The following is a 20,844-nucleotide window of genomic DNA, read 5'->3' as shown; positions in this document are numbered from 1 at the left end:
AAAGAAAGGACACTGGAGTTGTGGTCAGATGGAGTAACCATGTGGAAAAAAAGTTTTGAATCCATAAAACAAACAAAGAAAGACACTGTACAATCCAGAAATCATTTCACAATTGCCTCCCCTTTCCCCTCCTTCAGAAACGTATCTTACATCTTCAGGACTCAATTAAAATATCTGAATGAAGTAATAATTCACCTCAATAAATTGGACACCCAAATAAAATTGCCAAAATGAGCATTTAAAATGTATTGTGCTGAACTCTGAAACTGAGGTTTTATGGTTCATATTGTTTTTTAAGGCTGCATATTTTACCCTTCAGAACATACATCAGTTTTGAAATAACACCTTTTTTCCCCTGCAATATAATCATCAACAGCAAAAATAATTTGGAAACAGTGTTTCTTCAAAGGTAAACTAGGTTACCACTGCAGATAAACAGGAAACACTAACCTCACCTGCTGCTTGCTTACAGTAAATTATGTGGTTTGGTGACAGTTCCCACACACTTCAGGTTCCTCTACAGGCAGAGGAATGCATTTTATAATGGTCTTTGTTTTTACCAACCTCTCCCTGACACAGGCTGGGATTGTGTTGCCAAGCTTACTAAACAATTTCTGTATTAAAACCCTTTTACTCATCCTTTATTTTCAATTTCATTTTTAAATAAAACATGAGAAAATACCTTGTTCTGGACTGAATTACAGTTGTTAGGTAGCTGTTCACAACAGAGAAGCAAAGTTGAATAAAATACGTCAGTTGTTTTTTGTCCATCTTCTTTTACAGCATTCCATCCAATAAGCTGAAGTTCAACACTGTCCCTTGTGTTAGTCAGTAGCTGATGAACTCTTGTTTCCATTTCCATTCAAATAACGGTAACTAGGAGTTGTAGAGTTTGCAGCTCTGAAAAGCAGTGTTTTTTGGTCTTGTAAGGTAAAGAAAGAGTGATGGATGGAGGGCAGGGGGTTGGGGAAGGCCTGATTTGAACACCCTGACTGGTAATATATGCAGACCTATTGTGGTGAACCAATGCACCGTGCTATAATGGGGGCGAAGGAGGTGCATTAAGCTGTAGGGGAGCCATGACGAGTCCTTTGCCTCATGGTGTGCCCCATCTCTGACAAACACACTGACAAACACACAGTGTCAACCACACTCTGAAGCTAAGCACCTCTTCCACACATATCTGGCATGTGATTTTTGTTCTGAGGAGACCGCAAGAGAGAAGAACCCAAGGACAGGCAAAAACAAAGACTCAATAACTTTGTTTCTCTGATGGGAAAGCTGTGATACTGGGCCCAGTTTACCCTGTGACAGGTTGCTGTTATATAAACCTACATGCACGGTGTTTCTATGAACCTACAGGACTGTGATTTCTCTACTACATGCTGTGGTCTCTGCAATCTAGACATATAAAGTCCAGCAGGAAGAGCTAAGGTGAGAAAATGTTTTGTTCTGCATATAAATGAAGTTATAGACATAGCTTAAGAACATTTGATGTCTGTAACCTAGAATACTCATTAAAATTATGCTGTGCTATGTGTGTAAGTGTTTCAGGATGTGCTTATTCTTAGAGTTCTGTCTTTTGAAGTGAAGAAAACTTTTCAGCTGACATTATTCTATTGTTATTATTACTTTGATAAAGGAGGACATCCAGTGTGAAGAGGAACTTCAAATATACTTTTTTTTGCATACCTTAGACAAAGAATGTTGAAATACAAGTGATACAAAAATCGGTGTGAGAGTATCCTGTAAAATGAATAAAAGGAGGAGTCTTAATGCTTTGTGAAATTTTAAGAGACATTGCCAATCAATTGAAACTGGTTTCCTGAAGAAGATGCTGGCAGAGGGTGGGAGTAGAAGTTTACGGGTCTCATGCTTTGTTTTAGACCCCCTCTCCTCATGAAAGCACAGACGATGAGAACAAAACCAAAGTATTGTATCTGAACAAGGATGAAAGGAACAATAGGAGTCTGTGTACAGGCGAGTCTGAGAAAATTGGAAGAGAGGGCTTGGGAGAGGGGGGGGCAGCTTGAGGAGAAGAAAATGGGAGTAAAGGGCACATGGATGACTAGCATGGACTGATCCAACTAGCGCAGAATATTTCTTAATTAATAGGGGTGAGCAAGCAGAAAACTTCTTTAGATGACAAAGTCTTCAATTGTTACAAACTCTTTTAGTGATTGGAATTTTTATAGCTCGGCTATATTTTCTTAATATTGGGATTTGGGGTACTTTCAATTTGACTGTCTAGCAGCAAATTAAATAAAAGCATTCACACAAATGCTTCAAAGCTAAAAAAGGTTGACTAAAACTGCCCTTATCATTATTGTGTTTCAACAATGGGTCATATTCCAGGTGTCATTGGTAATAACACATTCACAGATAACTGTCCCTGAACTCTGTGGTCCTCTTTCACTCATTATAGCATTATAACATCATTGTTTCTGATTCACTGGCCACAATAACAAAAGATAATAAGAAGAAAGACAGACAAAAGGAAAGATGGCAGAATCAAAGGATAAAAAGGCTGATATAAACTGAAAGAAATAAGAGTCAAAATTGAAAAAAAAAAAACTTATGGTGGAGCCAAATATGCATCTTGGATTTTAAAAATTGCATTGACTTACAGTACATTCATGAAGTCTCCAGAAAAACAACTTCAAGTGAATGCTGTTGCTCTGTGTCTGCAGGATGAATACAATTATTGACTGTTTTGCTTTATTCTATGCAGGTAGAATGTGACCTTCAAACCCTGTCTCCCAGACATGATGACACAGGGGAGAGGGGGACTTTGGGAAGGCACCAGGAGAAAGATGCTCTGGTTTTTCCTCACCTACCTTTTCCTTCTGGCTTTACCGTGCACCGGCTTTCTCCCCAACTTCTGGTCTCGAGTATTAACTTTGTCCTGGGACTCGAAAACACACCAGTACATCACTGAGCAGGCCATTCTCAATGTCACCATGGAGAATTTGAATCAGGAAAACCATGTAGAGAAGGTGAGCAGATCGCTGCAGTATAAGAATAGAGTATTTGATTCACTGTGGTCCATTATTCAGTATCACTATATCAGACATCAATAAAATTCCCTAAAAATCACATTCCCTAAAATCTTTAGTTCAATAAATGTAAAAAAAAAAGAAATAGGTCCTTTCTGTTTATACTGCTTTATAATAACGGAGAACAGAAGTACACTGATTTCCCATCATGTTAAAGATCGCCTCTATCCCCTCCAGACCACTCTGGGCCGTAGCTTCTGGAGAGCTGTTGGAGAGGTGGTAAAATCCAATGCAGCCATGGACTTCCTGAGCTCCACCAGAGCTGACCCAGTGTACCACTTTGACTCGGAGCGTGTGAACAGCTCTATCGTGATGTTGCGACAGTTCTGGGCTCAGACTCTGCTGTCAGTACGGGCAAAAGAGTACCAGAGTGCTCGCCACAGCTTGGGCCAGCTATTTCACTCCCTGCAGGTACACAGTGGTACTTTAAAACAGACACAGGCAGATGAATGAATGAATGAATGGATTGATTAATTAATGAACTCCTCTGTATTCAAAATGAGAGATTACATGAAGAGACATCTTCTGACATATGATTGAAATTTTAAGCTATGGAGGAGAAGTGGAAATAGATGATTCTAGTTGCCTAGGAGCAGTAATTATGATAAAGATCTGACAAAAACTGATGTAATATTTTGCATTTAAACTTATTTTATTCCAGGACTTCTACAGTCACAGTAACTGGGTTGAGATGGGCCAGCGTTCCATTTACCTTCACCTGCTACAGCCAGAGGAGCCTTCCATCCCTGTGGCAAAGGGTAATTCTTACTATCATTACATCTGTTATACAACCACCCTTTCCATAACATCAGGGGTTCCCTCTGAGTCAGTACTTATGGTAGGGAACATCAAATCCTACCCTGTTTCTGTTCTTGGATACCAAAATGGCTAGAGCTGGCCCTGCGGTCATTGTTCAGTGAAGAGCAACACTAAGTAGGCGCAGCCCATCAGTGTGGGCATGTTGGGCAATCTACTCTGAACTCATCTTGCAACAGTGTTGCTTTTGTGAATGGTTTTCTGTCTGAGAGAATGTGGATTTCAATGCATACACAGTGGCATGGCAGGTTGACTTAAGACTAAGCTGACTGGATGAGTGCTCAATAATTTATCATCGAAGAGACAGCTAGTACAAAGCCCAACACATGCATGTTACTAGGGAGGGAGCAGCCAACACTTGTTGTGGTTCAACCACACCTAGCAACTTGTACAGTCTAGCAATTATACATGACACCCTGCTGATAATAGCAGTGTGGATGAAACATGTACAGTTGGTATGCAAGAAGGTAGCTGATCAGGTTATGGATAGAGATGGAGAAAGGCTCAAAGCAAATACTATATTTAGAATTGTGCTGAAAAGTTTAAACTCTTATAGCTTGAAATCTAATACTACAATTTTTTTTACATTTGTGTAAATCATTATCCTAATATGTCCTTTGACAAATCCCTTTCGATATCTGGAGCCACACTTTTTGGTTTGAGATGATTATCATTACATCAAAAAGATTTTTAAACACTAGTTTGAGATTGAAAGTGTAGGTCCATTGTCTGGGGTTGTGCTAGAATAACACTGTTGAGTAATCAATTGTTTGACCATTTGATCAGCAACATTTTAATATATAAAGTCACCTAAATAATTTAAACAAAAAATCAAATGGTATAGCCACAAATTTGTGAGGTACGTTTGTGGCTACTGACAAATTTTGGATGCATTATTCACCAAAATAGCATATGGCTGCATGGTGCAATTATCTACATATAGTATATGTATTAGTGTATTATTATTAGTGTATTATGTTTTAATCTATCATGGTAAAACTAGAAAATATAATTCCTGACCTGGCAGTACAATGGTTCGTGAATGAGCCACTGAACCTCTGTGATTTGAGCAGACCTCTTCATATAACACATTTTATGTGTAATGTAGCTGCCGGCTGTGCATCAAAACCTCACAAAGATTTAACACTTTACTGCAATAAGACTTTAGTAAGGAATCATAATGCTACAGTCAAGACACATTTTAAACATGTGAACTCAATGTAGCATAAAATATCCTCAATCTCTTAACCAAACAAAACCAAACTAAAGGTCAAGGCAAAGTTCACTGCAAGTTCTTTCAAATAAGGTTTTACTACTGCAGGAGTTAATTACGGCTTTTGGATATCATGACAATTAATAGACCGAACCCTCTTTCTTTATATCCACAGATGACACTCCTACCTGTATGGAATGTTTCAGTGTGACCTGTCGAGATAACCTCCTGCCAAGATTGACAAAAACACAGCAAGACTCCCCGCTGCTCACTACTGGCTACTTCAGCACTTTCCCTCTCAAACCTCAGGGTGTGTCAGTGCAACTTCAGCCATCAGCAGCTGCAATCCTAGCAATAATGCAAAGGAATACACCTCAATGAATAGCCCTTTCTTTTAACTATGAAGTTTGAATGGCTTTTTACTTTTCAAACTGACCTTTGCAGGCAAATGTAGTCATGGAGGTATTCTGGACAGTAGCCGCTACATGGGGGCCAAAGGGGGCATCAACAAGGACAGCACCTCACCTATCTTCTCCCCTCACCATTACCTCCATATGCAAGCGGCCACTTTGGCTACTGAGGCTACAAAGAGTGTACTGAGGGACCTAAAAGACACAGTGGGTCACAAAACCTTCCTGAGGTGAGTTTTGACTACTGTTTCACAGATTTCAGGTCCTTACGGAGACAGGAGACCCATAAAATGTTGTTATTGTCATAACTTCCTCAAGTAAAATGGTTTGTTAGTTAGATATCCTCAGCTTTTGAGTTAATCTAGTCAATATTTGTTTTCATTCTGATATCGACAGACTTTTCAGTGTGGAGCAGGTCCCTGCATTGGTATTTGTCATGGACACGACAGGAAGCATGTTTGAGGAGATCACTGCGGCTCGCCTCCGGGCCCACTCAATCATCCAAACCAGAGCCCACAACCCTGGACAGCCTGGCACCTTTCTCCTGGTGCCTTTCCATGATCCAGGTAATGGCTTCACTCTCAAATGCACAGTCTGTCACAATGGGAGAAAAAGGTTGAGGACCCATGTGAAGAAAAAAAAAAAAAGAATAATAAAAGAACAAAAAGGTACAAACAAAACTTACTAAAATGTCTAAGATACTAAATTCTAAAGAAAACTATGGAAACACTAGAATAAAAAAAAAAACATACTGTGAACCCAATACTTACAATTATCCAACTACAAAAACTACAAAATAAATCAGGAAACATAATAGAGTGGACTAAGAAATTACACAAAGGAACACAACATGAGACATGGCTCACCAATAACTCAAGACATAGGATAACTTACACACGGGGAGGAACCAAGGCATGAAAAACAAGAGAACTCTACATAATGAAACAGGAAACAAAGACAGATAAAACACAAGGAAAAATTAAATAAACAACATCAACTCATTACAGTCTGGTGCATTAAACTGGAAAGAAATGCTGTCAGAGTTGAGAAAATTCATGTAGTCTTTGAAACACTTCCTATTTATGACTTTGTATCATATAATAACCAGGTTACTCATCTTTAACCTGTTATTTATTTACTTTTAATCTAATGGTTGTTTCATTTGTATTTTTCCCCATAAAAATTGATTAGCACGAATAAGCTTAAGCTTCACATTCCAGTATTATGGTACTTCTGAGTCTGACAGGGCTGCTATATCTGCTCACAAAGTCATTATCCTTTGCATACCAGTTAACCTTTATGTACTGTTCTCTGCAGAGGTTGGACCAGTGTTTGAGACTGACGACCCAGACCAATTTATGATGCACATGGAGAATCTGATAGCACTAGGAGGAGGTGATGAGCCAGAGATGTGCCTGTCAGCTGTTCTGGTAAATTAGGGTGCAATTTCGATCTAACACTTAAGATCAGATGTGTGAATTAGTGAAAACATGGAGCTACTGATGAATCATCCTGTGTGTCCTGCTCTGTGTTTTCAGCTGGCCCTCACCCACAGCCCACCATTGTCAGATATATTCGTGTTCACTGATGCTTCCCCTAAAGATGCGCACTTGTTTGATGCAGTAAAGGCCCTAGCACTGGAGAAACAAAGCAAGGTAGGTTTTAAATATCGAAGAGGATCCTACTTTCACTACTGCACAAAGCAGCTCAAATGTGTGAACCTGTTTTTTTATGTTTTCTTTTAAGTCATCAGCGCTGAGGCAGACTGTGGTAAAAATGCCATCAAGAGAAATACCCAGCTGCTCTGACAACATGGAGAGATAATTATCTGAGATACAAAGAGATATTTCCATTCTCTGCCTGAAAAGTCATAAAAGTCACTCCCACGCCTAACCCTTTTCTCACGTTATGTACTGATTTTCCCTCAGGTTACTTTTCTGCTTACTGAAGACCCAAGCTACTTAAAAGACAGCAGAAGAAGAAGAAGAAGGAGGAGGAGGAGCAGGAAACCTTTGTCTCCTGATCGTTTTTCTCTCTACTATTCCCTGTCATCCCTGTCAGGAGGGCTAACGATTTTCACCACCAACTCTGACATCCACAAAGTCTCTACTATAGTAGAGGATAACACAGCTGTCAACAAGGTACATCAGTTATGTCCTCTGAAGGGTCAAATCAAGCTAGCTCTAGAGGCAGGGGAGGAGGCTACAAAGTTGAATTCAACCTTTTTTTGGATTCTGACAATATGCATGCAGACTCTGCTTCCAACTCCTCATTACCGTTCAAAGCTACATAATTGTGTGCCTGTTTTTGAGCTAGAATCAAGTGGCAACCTCTGGTCTAAAAATATGAGGCCAATGTGGAAGTGTTAAAAAAAACTGCAGTTCATTGAGGATCTGCTTAAGGCTGGCTCTGGAAGAACTGGAAACCACATACACACAAATTCACAAAAGCCGATTTTTACAGCAGAAATAAACATGTCTATAGCCTGGTACAAAAAACAAGTGTAGTCTGGATAGCTCATTTCTCGACCAGAACACACTGTACGGGGGTTAATTTCTTTCTAACAGCAATTTTCGAAGATATTTAGATTACGAGTTTTCCAATATGAGAGGCACAGCTGACTTCACAGGCAGGATAACTAACGCTGTTAGTAAGGATGCTCAAAGCCTGCATCTTTACGCCGCACTAGCTCGACAGCAGTTATGTTGAGTTCAACATTTCCAATATGGCTTCCGCCGCCGATTGGCCTCAATACAACGCTTAATAAACAGATGGGTGACGTCACGGATACTACCTCTATTATTTATACAGTCTATGGCTAAAATGTAACATGGCGGCAATGAAAACCAGCTGTAGGTTAAGATGATAACATCCTGTAAAGTTGCAAGTAAATGTAATTTAGCTAACAGTTAGCATTAATCTTTCACGTCCAGTTAACACCCAGTATTTTATGTAGTTTCTATCTACTTTAACTTTATTCCCTCAATATCTGGCTCTGTTTTGGTCTCCACCAGGAAAAAAATAACCGTTCGTCTATTTAGCGGTGTAAAGCTACACTGTTAATCAGCTGGCTGCCATTTTAAGAGGGGTCCCATGTAGTATCAGGGAGATGTTTTAACATCCCTGCTAATACGTTGCAAATTAGGTTGATAAAAGCAGTGAAGGTGGTCAAATTTTTTAAAAGAGGGGGCTGTAAAAAATATTTAAAAGAGAGTAAAGCAATCTGTAGAACCAAAGACATCTGCATGGTTTATGCCTTAAGTTAAGTAGCGTTTATACCTAAATAATGTGAGATGTCTTGTTAACAACTTTGAGTATGAAAAACTGATTTCCCTTTTGATGTCTTTGAAGACAAAATGCACATCTCTCTTTACCCCCAGGTGACTCTCCTACATGTGAAGAGTGACCAAGAGCTGATGTCCTCCCATTCATTCACAGTTGACAGCTCAGTAAAACACATCACACTGCACATCACTGGTATTCTGAGTGAATGTATCCTTACCAACCCATCAGGTAAACATTGGCGGTCACAAACATATGCACAAACTGTTGATGAAAACATTATCCTAAAATCCTATTTTTTTTTATTGCTGAAACAACTATCTCTGAGCAGCAAACACTAAATCTCCACATCTTCCATTCTTGCTACTATGCTTTGCTTTTAGTAAATAATAAAGTCAATCATCTTTCTTTCTTTCTTTTCCAGACCAAAGCCAGTCTTTGTTGAGAGAAAGGAGACCTCTGGCAGATTTGCAGCATTTTGAGGGTCTCTACCGCATCACCCTGCTCTCTCCTATACAGCCAGGCCAGTGGAAACTTCAAGCCAAGAGTGATGGGAACCTCACATTCAGTGTAATAGGTAATGAAAAAATGATGACTGAGTACGTTCAGTAACAGATACCTAGTCAGATTAAAAGCAGAGGATTTGTCTTTTTGTTGGCAGGTGACAGCAGCGTAGATTTCCTGTATTATTTTGCCACCGTAACCAATGAGACACATCCAGGTCTGGCAAGAGTGGAGGGAAGTCCAGTGGCTGGTAAGGGATGGTGATGTATTATATGGGAATGTCATTATTGATGTTAATCGCATAGGTGCTTGAGTAAATTTCACAACCAACATTTTCCCTTCCTTGAATTCACAGGTGTCCCTGCATTCCTGGTGCTGGCTGTGACAGGCCTTACTCCAGATGAGGAGGTGTCTTTTAGTCATGTGATGCTGATGGGAGCTGATGGGGAGAACATCCAGCAGGTGAAGCTGAACTCCTCCTCCTCCCCTTCATCATCCTACTCCGTAGAGGAGCTGGTGGGCTGGGTGGAGTCTGTCCCCAGAGTACCCTTTAGTGTTCGACTACTAGGCCAGGACAGCAGAGGAAACAAGCTGGAGCGGGTTTCCACAGAGATGATTCAGCCCACTCAAGTTCAGATACAGGTAATCCTCTAAACAAGACATTCATGTGTAACAGATTTCATTTCTAAAAAAATGAAGTTCTGTTGGTCAGTTTTAACACATGCAGACAAAAGTATGCAGTGATTTACTGTACACAATGTTGCTTCTCTTTTATCCACCCTACTGGGACAATCTTTCACAGTTTATCTGTCTCCAAACCCCTAGGTGCTTTCTCTCCCGCGTCTGGTACCAGGTCACAGCACAATGGTGGACTTTGAAATCATGAACCATGGCCCAGCCCGTCTTTTCAGTCTAACTGGTGATGACAACTATGGGTATTTTCAAAAGAAAGGAAATCACAGGTAATGTTTGAAAAAGGAGTCTTATCATGCCTTTTCATTTCTTATCTTTTCCCGACTTGTCAATCATGTGTGTTTTAAGTGTTCATGTTCCTTTCTCTAAGGTTCCATGTTGCAGAGCAAGGGTCTTTCCGTGGTCAGGTGGAACTCCATACTCCTGCCACAGCGCAGGCAGGAGTGACTGTCACGCTCACACTCACTGTCCGTGCTCATGACTCTCCAGACTCAAACTACGCAGTGGCCTACTTGACTGTGATCCCACCAGTGAGTAATAACTCAAACTGTTGTTTTACACAGAAGTCCTCAGTTATTTTCTTTGTTTTCTTGGTAGATCTGATTATATTTTCATATCAAAAAGATTGCTGAGATAAGTTTTCTTTGCGTTGCACTGACACCCTTCCTCTTTCACATGTAGGACCCTGACATTTCCCCACCGTCCTGCTCCACAGCACAGATACTGTCTGCCTGTTCTTCCAATTGCAGTCAGTCTAACTGGAGTGTATCTCTGGTCGTGTCTGACATGGGGCGCTCTGGTCTTGCTTCCATCCTGCTTCAGAAGGGTGAAGGCATTCTTACGTTATTTCAAATTCCTCCACCCAGTGAGAACAGTATGCATGGGGCAAAGCCCAGCCCTAACCAGCAGCAAGCAAACATGAACAACAGAACTACTGGAGGCTACCACCATCACCACAAGGCCAGACTGGAGAAAGGTGACCCCCTTTTGAATGTGTCTGAGTGGGCACTGGATTCATCTCAACCACTGTGGGTGTGGTACAATTCCAGCTGCTGCTCTGCCCAGGCAGAATTTCTGGTTTGGGACACAGCTGGAAACATGAAACGTTGCCATCTAACATCTGGCCACCAGAGGCAGCAAAGAGACATGAGCACAGACGCCAACAGAGCTGGACAGAATACTAACACTGGGCTGTTTTCTTTTGTTATTGGGTCTACAGTGGTTTTATTGGCTTTAGGTTGATTCGCTTACAAATGTTTTGCAGCTCAAAGTATTCTTTGTGTTGATCGCTGGAATCCAGTGACCTACCAAAGATTAAAAAACATAAAAGTTGTATTTCTTTGGAGGACCGACCCTGATAAAATCAGGGAAAAGAAGTGCTAAAAAATACACACTTTTGTGTGTGTGTCTATTTTGACTCTTTATGTTGTGGTTAATGTCATTCTTAAAGACAGATCACTGAAAAATATGAAGTCTTGTGTTTTCAATAGCCGGGATTTGGGAGGGAAAAGAAGGGAGGGATTTTATTGTACAGTAGAGCTATTTTACCTCTAAAATGTGATGGACGCCCTCGTAAAGCATGCGTACCTGTTTTCTATAACAGGTTTTCACAGGAACAGGAAGTCCTGGGTTTGCAAATAAAAAAGAAATACTTTTGGGCAGATTTTCTTTAAAGTAGAGTTGTTTAAATGCTGAAAAGACGTCATCTGAATACAGATCTTGAAGCTTTTAATTCTCAAATGTTGCCAGTCAATGATTTTTTTATCTAGTAATGCAGATTTAAAAGCTAGATTGGAGTGAATAGATGAATTTAAAGAAAAGGAGATGCTGAATAGCGCAGACATACTGTACCTCAGAGGCATTTTGGAATTTGCAAGATATTTTTTATTTCACAAGGCTTTTCCTTTCCAAAGGAAAGAAGTTATAATGGCGTCTGCCTGCTCGAAAAAATTATTTGGGAATTAATTAAGGGAATGCAACTGAAATGAATGTTAAACATTTTGGGAGAATATTAATTTCAGCAGCAGAGAGAGGTAAAGACATCCAGCATTTAAGCCTAAGTGCTGTCTGAGACATGAAAGGGGGGGGAGAATAACTTTGAAAATGTATGGGTAACACTGACACCCAGATACACAAATGTTTTTGTGGCCTTAAAAGGCAGGAGGGGGATTGAAAGAGGCTGATGGGAAATAACAGAAAAACATTTAGTTTATAACCTCTAAGGTCATGCCAGTTGTTAAGTTTGAAAGACATGTTTTAATTCATTGGTGTTCTATTGAGACATGGCCCTTTGGTCGTTTGTTCGGTAGGGGGGTCACTGATATTAATCACTATTGTTTTAGTGCCATGCAATTGCAGCCTCAAAAAAGTGCTGTAGCACCTCCAGCACCCTTACTTCCATCGTCCATGGAACAGTTATTGCACAATGAACGGGACCTTAAGTGTGTAGGGAAAGGAAAGTAGGAAAAACATTTTTTTTTTTTTATTAGAAAATAAAATGAAAGACACCACAGATCTATTTGGGTTCCTGGCTTGAAAAATGAGGACATCTGTTCTTCTGATGATCATGAGTCTTGATAAAATGTGCTTATTCCAGTCTTTTCCATTTCTGCTTTCACTGTAACTTTGAAGTTATATTCACAGCAGACTTTTGTTTCACAAGTTGTTTTATAGTCTAATGCAAAGAATGTGTTTAAATGTGTGTAGTAAAAACACACTTGATTCAATAAGTAAAATAAATATGAGGGTAAAAACAACATGTTGTGCTTGTTTAACTAAAGTTGATTAATGGAAGAAACATTTTGAAAAATTCAGACAGTTGTTTGAGTAGAGATTGCTATTGAAGATCTAGAGATAATTAACATTTCCACAGAGGACTGATTAACTGATTGAGAGTGACTCATTACCTGACAGAGTAAGTGGTGAATATAGAGAGGAAACTTGAACACAAAGCATGGGCTTCAAGGGGAATTTGGCCCAGACAGAGGTTTTAGATATGCTGAGTAAAAAGACAGCAGGTAAAGACAACAAGGTGGAAGTGGAGGAGAGAGGACATTGGGGCAGTAAGGTGGAGTTTCTCCTGGCTGTGGCGGGTAATGTTGTCGGTCTAGGCAATGTTTGGAGATTTCCTTACCTATGCTACAAAAATGGAGGAGGTAAGCCAATAAAGTAATCACCGATCATTACTTAAAGTCAGTACCCACCTGGTATGCAATTCTGTTTACTTGACAAATTTAGGTGCATTCCTGGTGCCATATCTGGTATTCGTTGTGACCTGTGGCGTCCCGCTGTTCCTTCTGGAGACGACCATAGGTCAATACACTCAGGAAGGAGGCATCACCTGCTGGAGGAAGCTTTGCCCACTGGCAGAAGGTATCAAGACTTTTCTGAAGCAATATAAGGCACAAATTATATCTGATGCACAAACTACATCTCAAAAAATCTTTATTCCTGATGACCCCTTCGGGGGGGACGGTTTGTTTCTTCATTTACCTTTTCAGAGGCGTACACATGGTAGTAACCTATTAACACTCTGAAACAGAGCTAGCAAAACTCCAAACACAAGAAATGAAAGACTCATTTTTCCATTCCTGTCAGTCATCTAGGTAAACATTTACAAAGGTAACAACCACATGGCCACATTGACCCTCATGTCAATGTGGCCATGTCCCATGTCAAAGGGTCCAGGGATTTTTTCTTTTTGTTGATCACTTTTCATTAAAATACATGATTTTAATGATGAAAGTTGCTTTATAAGTCCTGGGCTTGCTTCTTTAAAAACAAGTTTAGTGAGTCCTAATGGCTTGTGAGGAAAACTGCTAAATCCGATGTCTTGTCTGAAGTGTTGTCCTGTGAGTAAGTGTCAGCTCAGGGTGAAGATTGACAGTCTGAAATTTCACTACAATGTAAATAAAACTAGTGTCCAAAGAGGGCTCTCACACATGAGCTGGATAGAGGAAAATGTAAGAAGTTTGTATTTTGTAATGTCTGTCAATAACAAATAGTATAAATATCTGTCCCCACAGGTATTGGCTATGGCGGGCAGCTGATTCTCCTCTACAGCTGCATGACCTACATCATTATTCTATCATGGGCTTTACTGTTCCTGGTGTTCTCCTTTAGCCCCCAGCTCCCCTGGGCCAGCTGCAACAACTATTGGAACACAGGTTAAATTCAATCACATGCATGGAGATTGACTCGTTCAACAGAGTACTTGCATTTGGATGGTGGTCTGACATTTTGCTAGCTGACACTTCACTTTGTGTGTGTGTTAAAAGACTGTTGTATTTTTGTAAAATAGGGTAATTTGTGAAAGACAGATTTTTATATTAAAAAAAAGGTTAAATAAAAAGTTACAGAGGCTCAGGCATCCTGACTTTTAGTCCTCAAGTGTCAGGAATACTGGATCCAACATTCCCCATAAAGCCACTGAATAAAAGGCAGGAAGGAAGGCAGTACTTAAACCTAGAATGAAATGATACCACTTACTGTGGTTGCTTATGTTTTAGTTTTGCGTGCTTCATTTTCTTTTTACCAATAAACCAAAACTTTTAATAAAAATGTCCTTTGAAATACTCCACAAATGATAAGGGTTGTTAATTGTTTTTTTCACTGTACTTTCAGATAACTGCGTAGATTTTTCAGCACATAATAATACTTTTGCATGGACTAACCAGACAAACGCAACGTCTCCTGCCACCGAGTTCTGGGAGTATGTCGTTTTTTTTAATCTTTGTTCAGCTGGGATTTTCATTCCTAGTCTTTAACAAAAATATTTGTTAATGTGTTTTTTTATTTTTTATTCATAGACGACGAGTGCTTGCTATTTCAGGAGGAATTGATGAGATAGGCAGCATCAGGTTTGAGGTGCTATTGTGCCTTATTGTTATGTGGATCACTTGTTACTTCTGTATCTGGAAAGGGGTGAAGTCTACTGGAAAGGTACTTCTATTATCCCTGAACTATGCTGAATATGTAGTCACCATGTTTCTTTGTAATTCCTGAACATCCTTCTTTATTTCCAGGTGGTGTACTTTACTGCTACATTCCCCTATGCGATGTTGATAATTCTTTTGATCCGTGGGCTGTCACTCCCAGGGGCTATGCAAGGTGTCTTATTTTATCTGCTGCCAGAACCCTCTCGACTCACAGACCCTCAGGTAGGAGCTTAATGACGTATGGTAACAGTGTAGAACTTAGGTGGACAAATATACTCACTGTTTTTTGTTTGAAACAGGTTTGGATGGAGGCTGGGGCTCAGATTTTCTTCTCATACAGCGTGGGTGTGGGCTCCTTAACTGTCCTGGGGAGTTACAATGCCTACAATAACAACTGTTACAAGTGAGTATCTGTCAAAGTGTTGTTATTACTGGCAGAATTGTGACATGATTTTTTCTAACAGATGACTGAGGAGGTAAAGAGCTATGTACAGTATATGCTGAAAAAATAAATCAGTTGCACACTATGAATTAACCAAACATCCATACATTTTTAATGATTTGCAGGGACTGCCTGTGGCTGTGTTTACTAAACAGTGGCACCAGTATTGTGGCAGGGTTTGCAGTGTTCTCTGTGCTGGGATTCATGGCTCAGGAGCAGGGTGTTCCAATAAGTGAAGTGGCTGAGTCAGGCAAGTTATGCTACTTGAAAAGATGTGATTTCATCTGTCTGCACACGTTGTTTTCATAATGGCCCATTGGCAGCTTCGACATTTTATAATGCTGTAGCCCTGAAGAGGTTAACCAAGAATTGGTTAAAGACAGTTACATCCAAGCAAACAGAAAAGGTGCACCAAACTCTAACTGTGTGCCTTCTGACAGTTTCAGTGTTATCAAGCACATTTTGGGAAGATCGGTGCCTCGGAATATGGTTTTGTAAGCCATCACTCTCAGTACAAGGTCACTAACCAAGTGTTGCAATATATCTAGAGATAATATTAAATGATGGCATCTGACATTTTATAACCAACCAACCAACCAACCAACCAACCAACCAACCAACCATCATTTTTTACAAAAAGTTAGGATGCACACTGATACAACCAAGCGAAGCTTATGAGTAGTGATATACTTCAAAGAAATATAAGAGAGAAATTACAATTCATCAGATATACCACATATTAAAGATGCCAAAAGTTCCACCAAAGGGACTTTCGTAAGCTTTTCACAAGGCCTGGAGAAGATGAAAACAGAGCTTGATTTGGATTGTTTTGCAGGTCCAGGCTTAATTCATCTACTCTGAATGTGAACATTTCCAAGGTACATAACTCTATATAAGTAGTAGTAGTGTCTCAGATTCCCAGGGTTTTTGTTTTTAATCTATTTGGGTTTTCCAATGACATTCCTCCATCTTAAGAGACTGGGATATTGAATCACCACCTGGATCCATATTTGCTTTTACTTTGTGAAGTCACAATTAATATGATGTTGTTTTCTAGCTCCAGGCTAAACTTCTTATAGGCCTTAGAGAGGTTAAGTAATGCACATTTCAATGGGGAAAAAAACAAAGATTTGGATTGCACTCAGCCCTTTACTGCATGTCATCTCATCTCATCTCCTCTCCCAAATTCAGACTACAATCTGACCACTAAATATTCCCACATTTCTACACACTGTTCCTTTAAGTAGAGGATCTGAATTGTTCTTCTTCAATTAGTTAACAACTGGTATAATCTCTGCTGCCATCTTGAGGACAACTATAGTCATGAAGAGTGAAGGAGGTTCTGTGATGCTGTGGAAAACTTGTCTCAAGCAGCACCTAACTCACAGCTTCTCATTGCTTCCGGCTCTGTTAAGCATGTTTAAGTGCTGTTCTGCTGTTCACAGATCAGGGTCTGTCTAAGAGCTTGCATGCTTCATGGTATGGGGAATCTTCCAGTGAATGTTGAGGGGGTCTGCATGAAGAAAATTGTTTGCAAGGGGAAAGTTGTGGTGTGCTTTTATCTAATGTGATGTGTATCTAGGTGTAATTATCAAAGAACATCTAGCCTAGCTCACACTAACAGGCAGCTCTAAATATCTTATAGCAAATTAAAGTGTATCAGTGGCTGACTTTCTGCTTATTTCAATGTAAATGTTAATGATGCAATGTTCTAATCTTACCTCACTGAAGAAAAAAACTTGTAGCTGTTGTGAGGTCAAACTTGGGCATTGTGGTTTTTAGCAACAAAGGCTTTTTCCTTCCTGATTAGAATTAAATTTCCTATAATTCTTTTGTTAAACCAAGACACACTGTGTTCTCTGTGTCTCCTCTTTTCTCACCTTTCTGTTCCATTTGTATCCATTAGTGTTTTCCAGTTTCCTTTCTCCATCTTGAGAGACAGGGATTGCCTGCATCACCAAGGATGCTCATACTGTTCAAAGTCACGACTATTCTGACGTTGTTTTCTAGGTCCAGGCTTGGCATTTATTGCATACCCTCAGGCCGTGGCCATGATGCCTCTGCCCCAACTGTGGTCCATCTGTTTCTTCATCATGCTCATTCTATTGGGTCTCGACACACAAGTAAGATGTATATGAACTATTTTTGAATAAATGTTTGTCACATTTGGAAATACATTTACGCTACCTCCTTCTTTGTCTGTACAGTTTGTTGCCATGGAGGTGGTGATGACATCCATCATAGACATGTTTCCTGCTGTAATGCGCAGGACAGGCAGACGAGAGCTTCTCCTCTTATTCTTCTGCATCATATGCTTCTTCTCTCAGCTTGTCATGATTACTGAGGTCAGTGTCTGGCACTACATCCATACGTTATTTAAACTCACTAGAATAAAACACTTCAGATATATCATGATGTGGGTTTAATATTTCAACAATGTGGAAAAAGTGGCAGGAATATGTTCCATTCTACTGAGATCAAAATAACATGTACAGTTAATGAACCAATGTTGCATAACTGTCTTTTCTTGTGTCTCCAGGGAGGGATGTATGTGTTCCAGTTATTTGACTACTATGCTTGTAATGGAGCCTGCATCCTCTTCCTCTGTGTGTTTGAAACCCTGGCACTGGGATGGGTATTTGGTAAGTATTACCGGCTGCTTTTAAAAACGGAAATTCTGAAAATATCATATTAGACTTCCATATTTTTGACAGACTTCAAATAAAAAATGATATCTTGACATTCAGGGGCAATATCCTTGAACACTGGACTGTAAATGTTTAACACATTGCATCAAAATTATGTTATTGTAGTATGTAACATATGCACATACGTAACTACCTGGTCTACAGCTGTGTTAATGATAAGCTTTAAGCCTGTGTGAAGACACCCTTGATGACATCATCAGGTTTTTTTTCACAGGTTTGACCTAGAAGTAATATACAAAGAAGGAATATATATATATATACGTGTGTAGTTTTCCTATCAGATAGTAAACTGAGCTTTAATTTCACAAACATCATTGCCTGATGTTGTCACCATATGAATCTGTCTCCTTCTCTCATAAAGGGGCAGAGCGGTTGTACAGCATCATAAAGGACATGACAAATGTGAAGGCCAACCCATTCTTCAAAATTTGCTGGCTTTACCTCACACCCCTGGTCTCACTGGTGAGTCGGGCTTCAGGTGTTGTATATATGGATTATGAATCAGTTTGTTATGATTGTACCCACAGTTCTCTAAGTAAAGAGACTACCTCTCCAACCAGTCTCACATTCCATATGTACAGGTACTGACCCCCAAGAGGCTAGTTGATGTGGATATTGAGATACACTACTACATGGTCCACGTGTGTTATATAGGGCCAGGTGTGCATAGACTCACTTTTCATTTAACTGTCTCGTCACTCAGAAAAAAAAAAGGTCACCATCATAATCTGCCGTCCTCTTTTATATTTAAGGACACCACGTGTCCCGCAGGGTTGCCTCCAATTTACTACTCTCTGGTGACTCCTGCAGATACTGAAGAATCTCTCAGGCTGTGTGTGCCCTTGGATTTGTCTGTGATATGAGTATGCCACTCTTGTTAACAGTGTCATAAAACTTTGCGGAGTCAGGGGGATTGACTGAGACAACCCATGGCTATCAGGGTGGCCCTTTTAGGGGCTAGGTCCACAGCCTGAGCCCAGGCAGAGAAAGTTTGGAGCAGGGTTCCCAATGCTTGATGCAGAAGATTCACAAGAGGGACAGCAGCTAGGATAGCAGACTATACCACAGCTCAGACAATTTTCATGGTTTTAGTTAGAACTCTTATTTTGAAACTCTGACTGGAAGTGTCCCAAGGATCTTTGCCCAAATCACTGCCTGTGTTGTTGTTGTTGTTGTTGTCAGCGTCGGAGTCGTTGTTGTTGTAAGAGGTGTGCTTTCCAGTGCCCTTTTAATGCCCACACAGCTGGTAAACTGGAACCGTTTCCAGTCTGACTTCACAAAAACCCTCAGAGAAAACCCAGCAATCCAGGAGTCCACAGACCAGCTCTCTTCCTACCAACCAACATACCACATGCTGTAGTCTCCTACTTATGCTTGCATATCACTGTCATGTGGAAATCAATGAATGTGTGGGTCCATGCACACTTAGGCCTCAAATACCCACGCATGGGATAGAGAACTCCTTATTTCTTATCACCAGTGTTTTAATGCTGGAAGAAAACTTTGCAAATTTAAAATTTGAAAATACTGACTGCATCTCTCTTCTTGTTATATCCTTAGGGCTCTTTTATATCTTCATTAGTTTGGTACCAACCTTTGACCTTTAATCGCTGGTATGTGTACCCAGACTGGGCGTATGTGTTGGGTTGGATAATGGCCCTCTCCTCTATTCTGCTTGTGCCAGGATGGGCTCTCTATAAACTGGGAACTGGTTCTGGAAACCTATATAAGGTATGACAAATCAATAATTGCCTGTGATGATTTACAATAACTCAAGAAATGGCATGGAGTTCATGTCATATTGTGTCATTTGTATTTGTCTGATTTTTACACTTGACTATGTGTTGTCTTTTTGTATTGTTTATATCTGTGTGCTCCACATTTCCCCTCTGGAATAAAGATAATCTGAAAATGAAAATTGAAACTGAATCAGAATAACAACAAGGTGGTCATTTTTAAATAGAATTGGACCAGTCAAAGTGACCATGAACAGAGTCTCGAAATCAGCTGCAGTAAAATACAGTATTATAGAAATCAAAGTTCACTTCTGGAATTGGAAACATGTCTATTGCATCAAACAATGTGATAAAGTTTGTCCATAACAACGTTTCTGTCAAGCAGCATGAAACTGATGGTGCACTTAAGTTGAAACATCTCTCTCCTTTTACAGCGTCTCCTTCATCTGTGTCAACCTACCAGTGACTGCTCACAGATCAGAAAGTGTGAAACTGAACTTCAGCACATCAAAGGGGAAGATCTGTAGGAGTTTGATGTCAGCTGAAATGAAACTACTCTATCCTGAGGTTTTCTAAACTGCTTTTTGCATCCACCTTGATTCAGCACTAAGCTGACTCAGCTACTGATTGTAATATCACTTTCTTTCCTTTAAGGTCTACAAATCAATGGTTGAGGGCAGCCTTTACCTGTCTCTTTAATTTAAGTTATATCATGATGAAGGATTCTTATATTTTAATGAAACACCACAAATGTGACATCACCAACTTGTTGATAGAGACAGACCAAACCATAGACTCTTTCCCAAAAAGTTGGGATGTTGTATAAAATGTAAACAAACAGAATATGATGACTTGCAATACACTGACTCCCTATATTTTTTATTTAAGATAGCACAAAGATGACACATGAAATGGTAAAGCTAAGACATTTTTATTGTCTTTTGAAAACCATTTGTTCACTTTAAATTTGATGCCAGCAACAGGTTTTTAACAAAAAGGTGGGCCAGGGTCATGTTTACCGCTCTGATGTAGTCTTTTGATAAGTCC

At 39.9% G+C, this 20,844-nt stretch overlaps 2 protein-coding genes across 2 annotated transcripts; both read left to right on the top strand.

Moving 5' to 3' along the window:
• The first annotated feature begins 1,332 nt into the window (after positions 1–1,332).
• vwa7 (von Willebrand factor A domain containing 7) lies at positions 1,333–12,713 on the top strand. Its single transcript, XM_034700791.1, has 17 exons — positions 1,333–1,434; positions 2,732–2,996; positions 3,234–3,467; positions 3,718–3,814; positions 5,261–5,395; positions 5,530–5,725; positions 5,892–6,061; positions 6,813–6,925; positions 7,034–7,150; positions 7,424–7,636; positions 8,876–9,008; positions 9,202–9,354; positions 9,439–9,531; positions 9,637–9,923; positions 10,107–10,243; positions 10,345–10,504; positions 10,656–12,713. Exons 2-17 carry the CDS (start codon positions 2,766–2,768, stop codon positions 11,214–11,216), a joined length of 3,030 nt encoding a protein of 1,009 aa, XP_034556682.1. The 5' UTR covers positions 1,333–1,434; positions 2,732–2,765; the 3' UTR covers positions 11,217–12,713.
• A 524-nt stretch (positions 12,714–13,237) lies between these two features.
• Positions 13,238–20,657, top strand: LOC117825134 (sodium- and chloride-dependent GABA transporter 2-like). The gene is made up of 13 exons (XM_034700797.1): positions 13,238–13,346; positions 14,000–14,140; positions 14,598–14,685; positions 14,783–14,915; positions 14,999–15,133; positions 15,211–15,314; positions 15,479–15,603; positions 17,364–17,476; positions 17,561–17,698; positions 17,893–17,995; positions 18,423–18,523; positions 19,622–19,792; positions 20,232–20,657. Exons 2-13 carry the CDS (start codon positions 14,041–14,043, stop codon positions 20,322–20,324), a joined length of 1,404 nt encoding a protein of 467 aa, XP_034556688.1. The 5' UTR covers positions 13,238–13,346; positions 14,000–14,040; the 3' UTR covers positions 20,325–20,657.
• The last annotated feature ends 187 nt before the right edge of the window (positions 20,658–20,844 follow it).

This window comes from Notolabrus celidotus, chromosome 14 (genome assembly GCF_009762535.1).
Source record: "Notolabrus celidotus isolate fNotCel1 chromosome 14, fNotCel1.pri, whole genome shotgun sequence".
Lineage (NCBI taxonomy): Eukaryota > Metazoa > Chordata > Actinopteri > Labriformes > Labridae > Notolabrus > Notolabrus celidotus.
The sequence above is the reverse complement of the archived record's forward strand: the minus strand, read 5'-3'. Positions and strand labels throughout refer to the sequence as shown.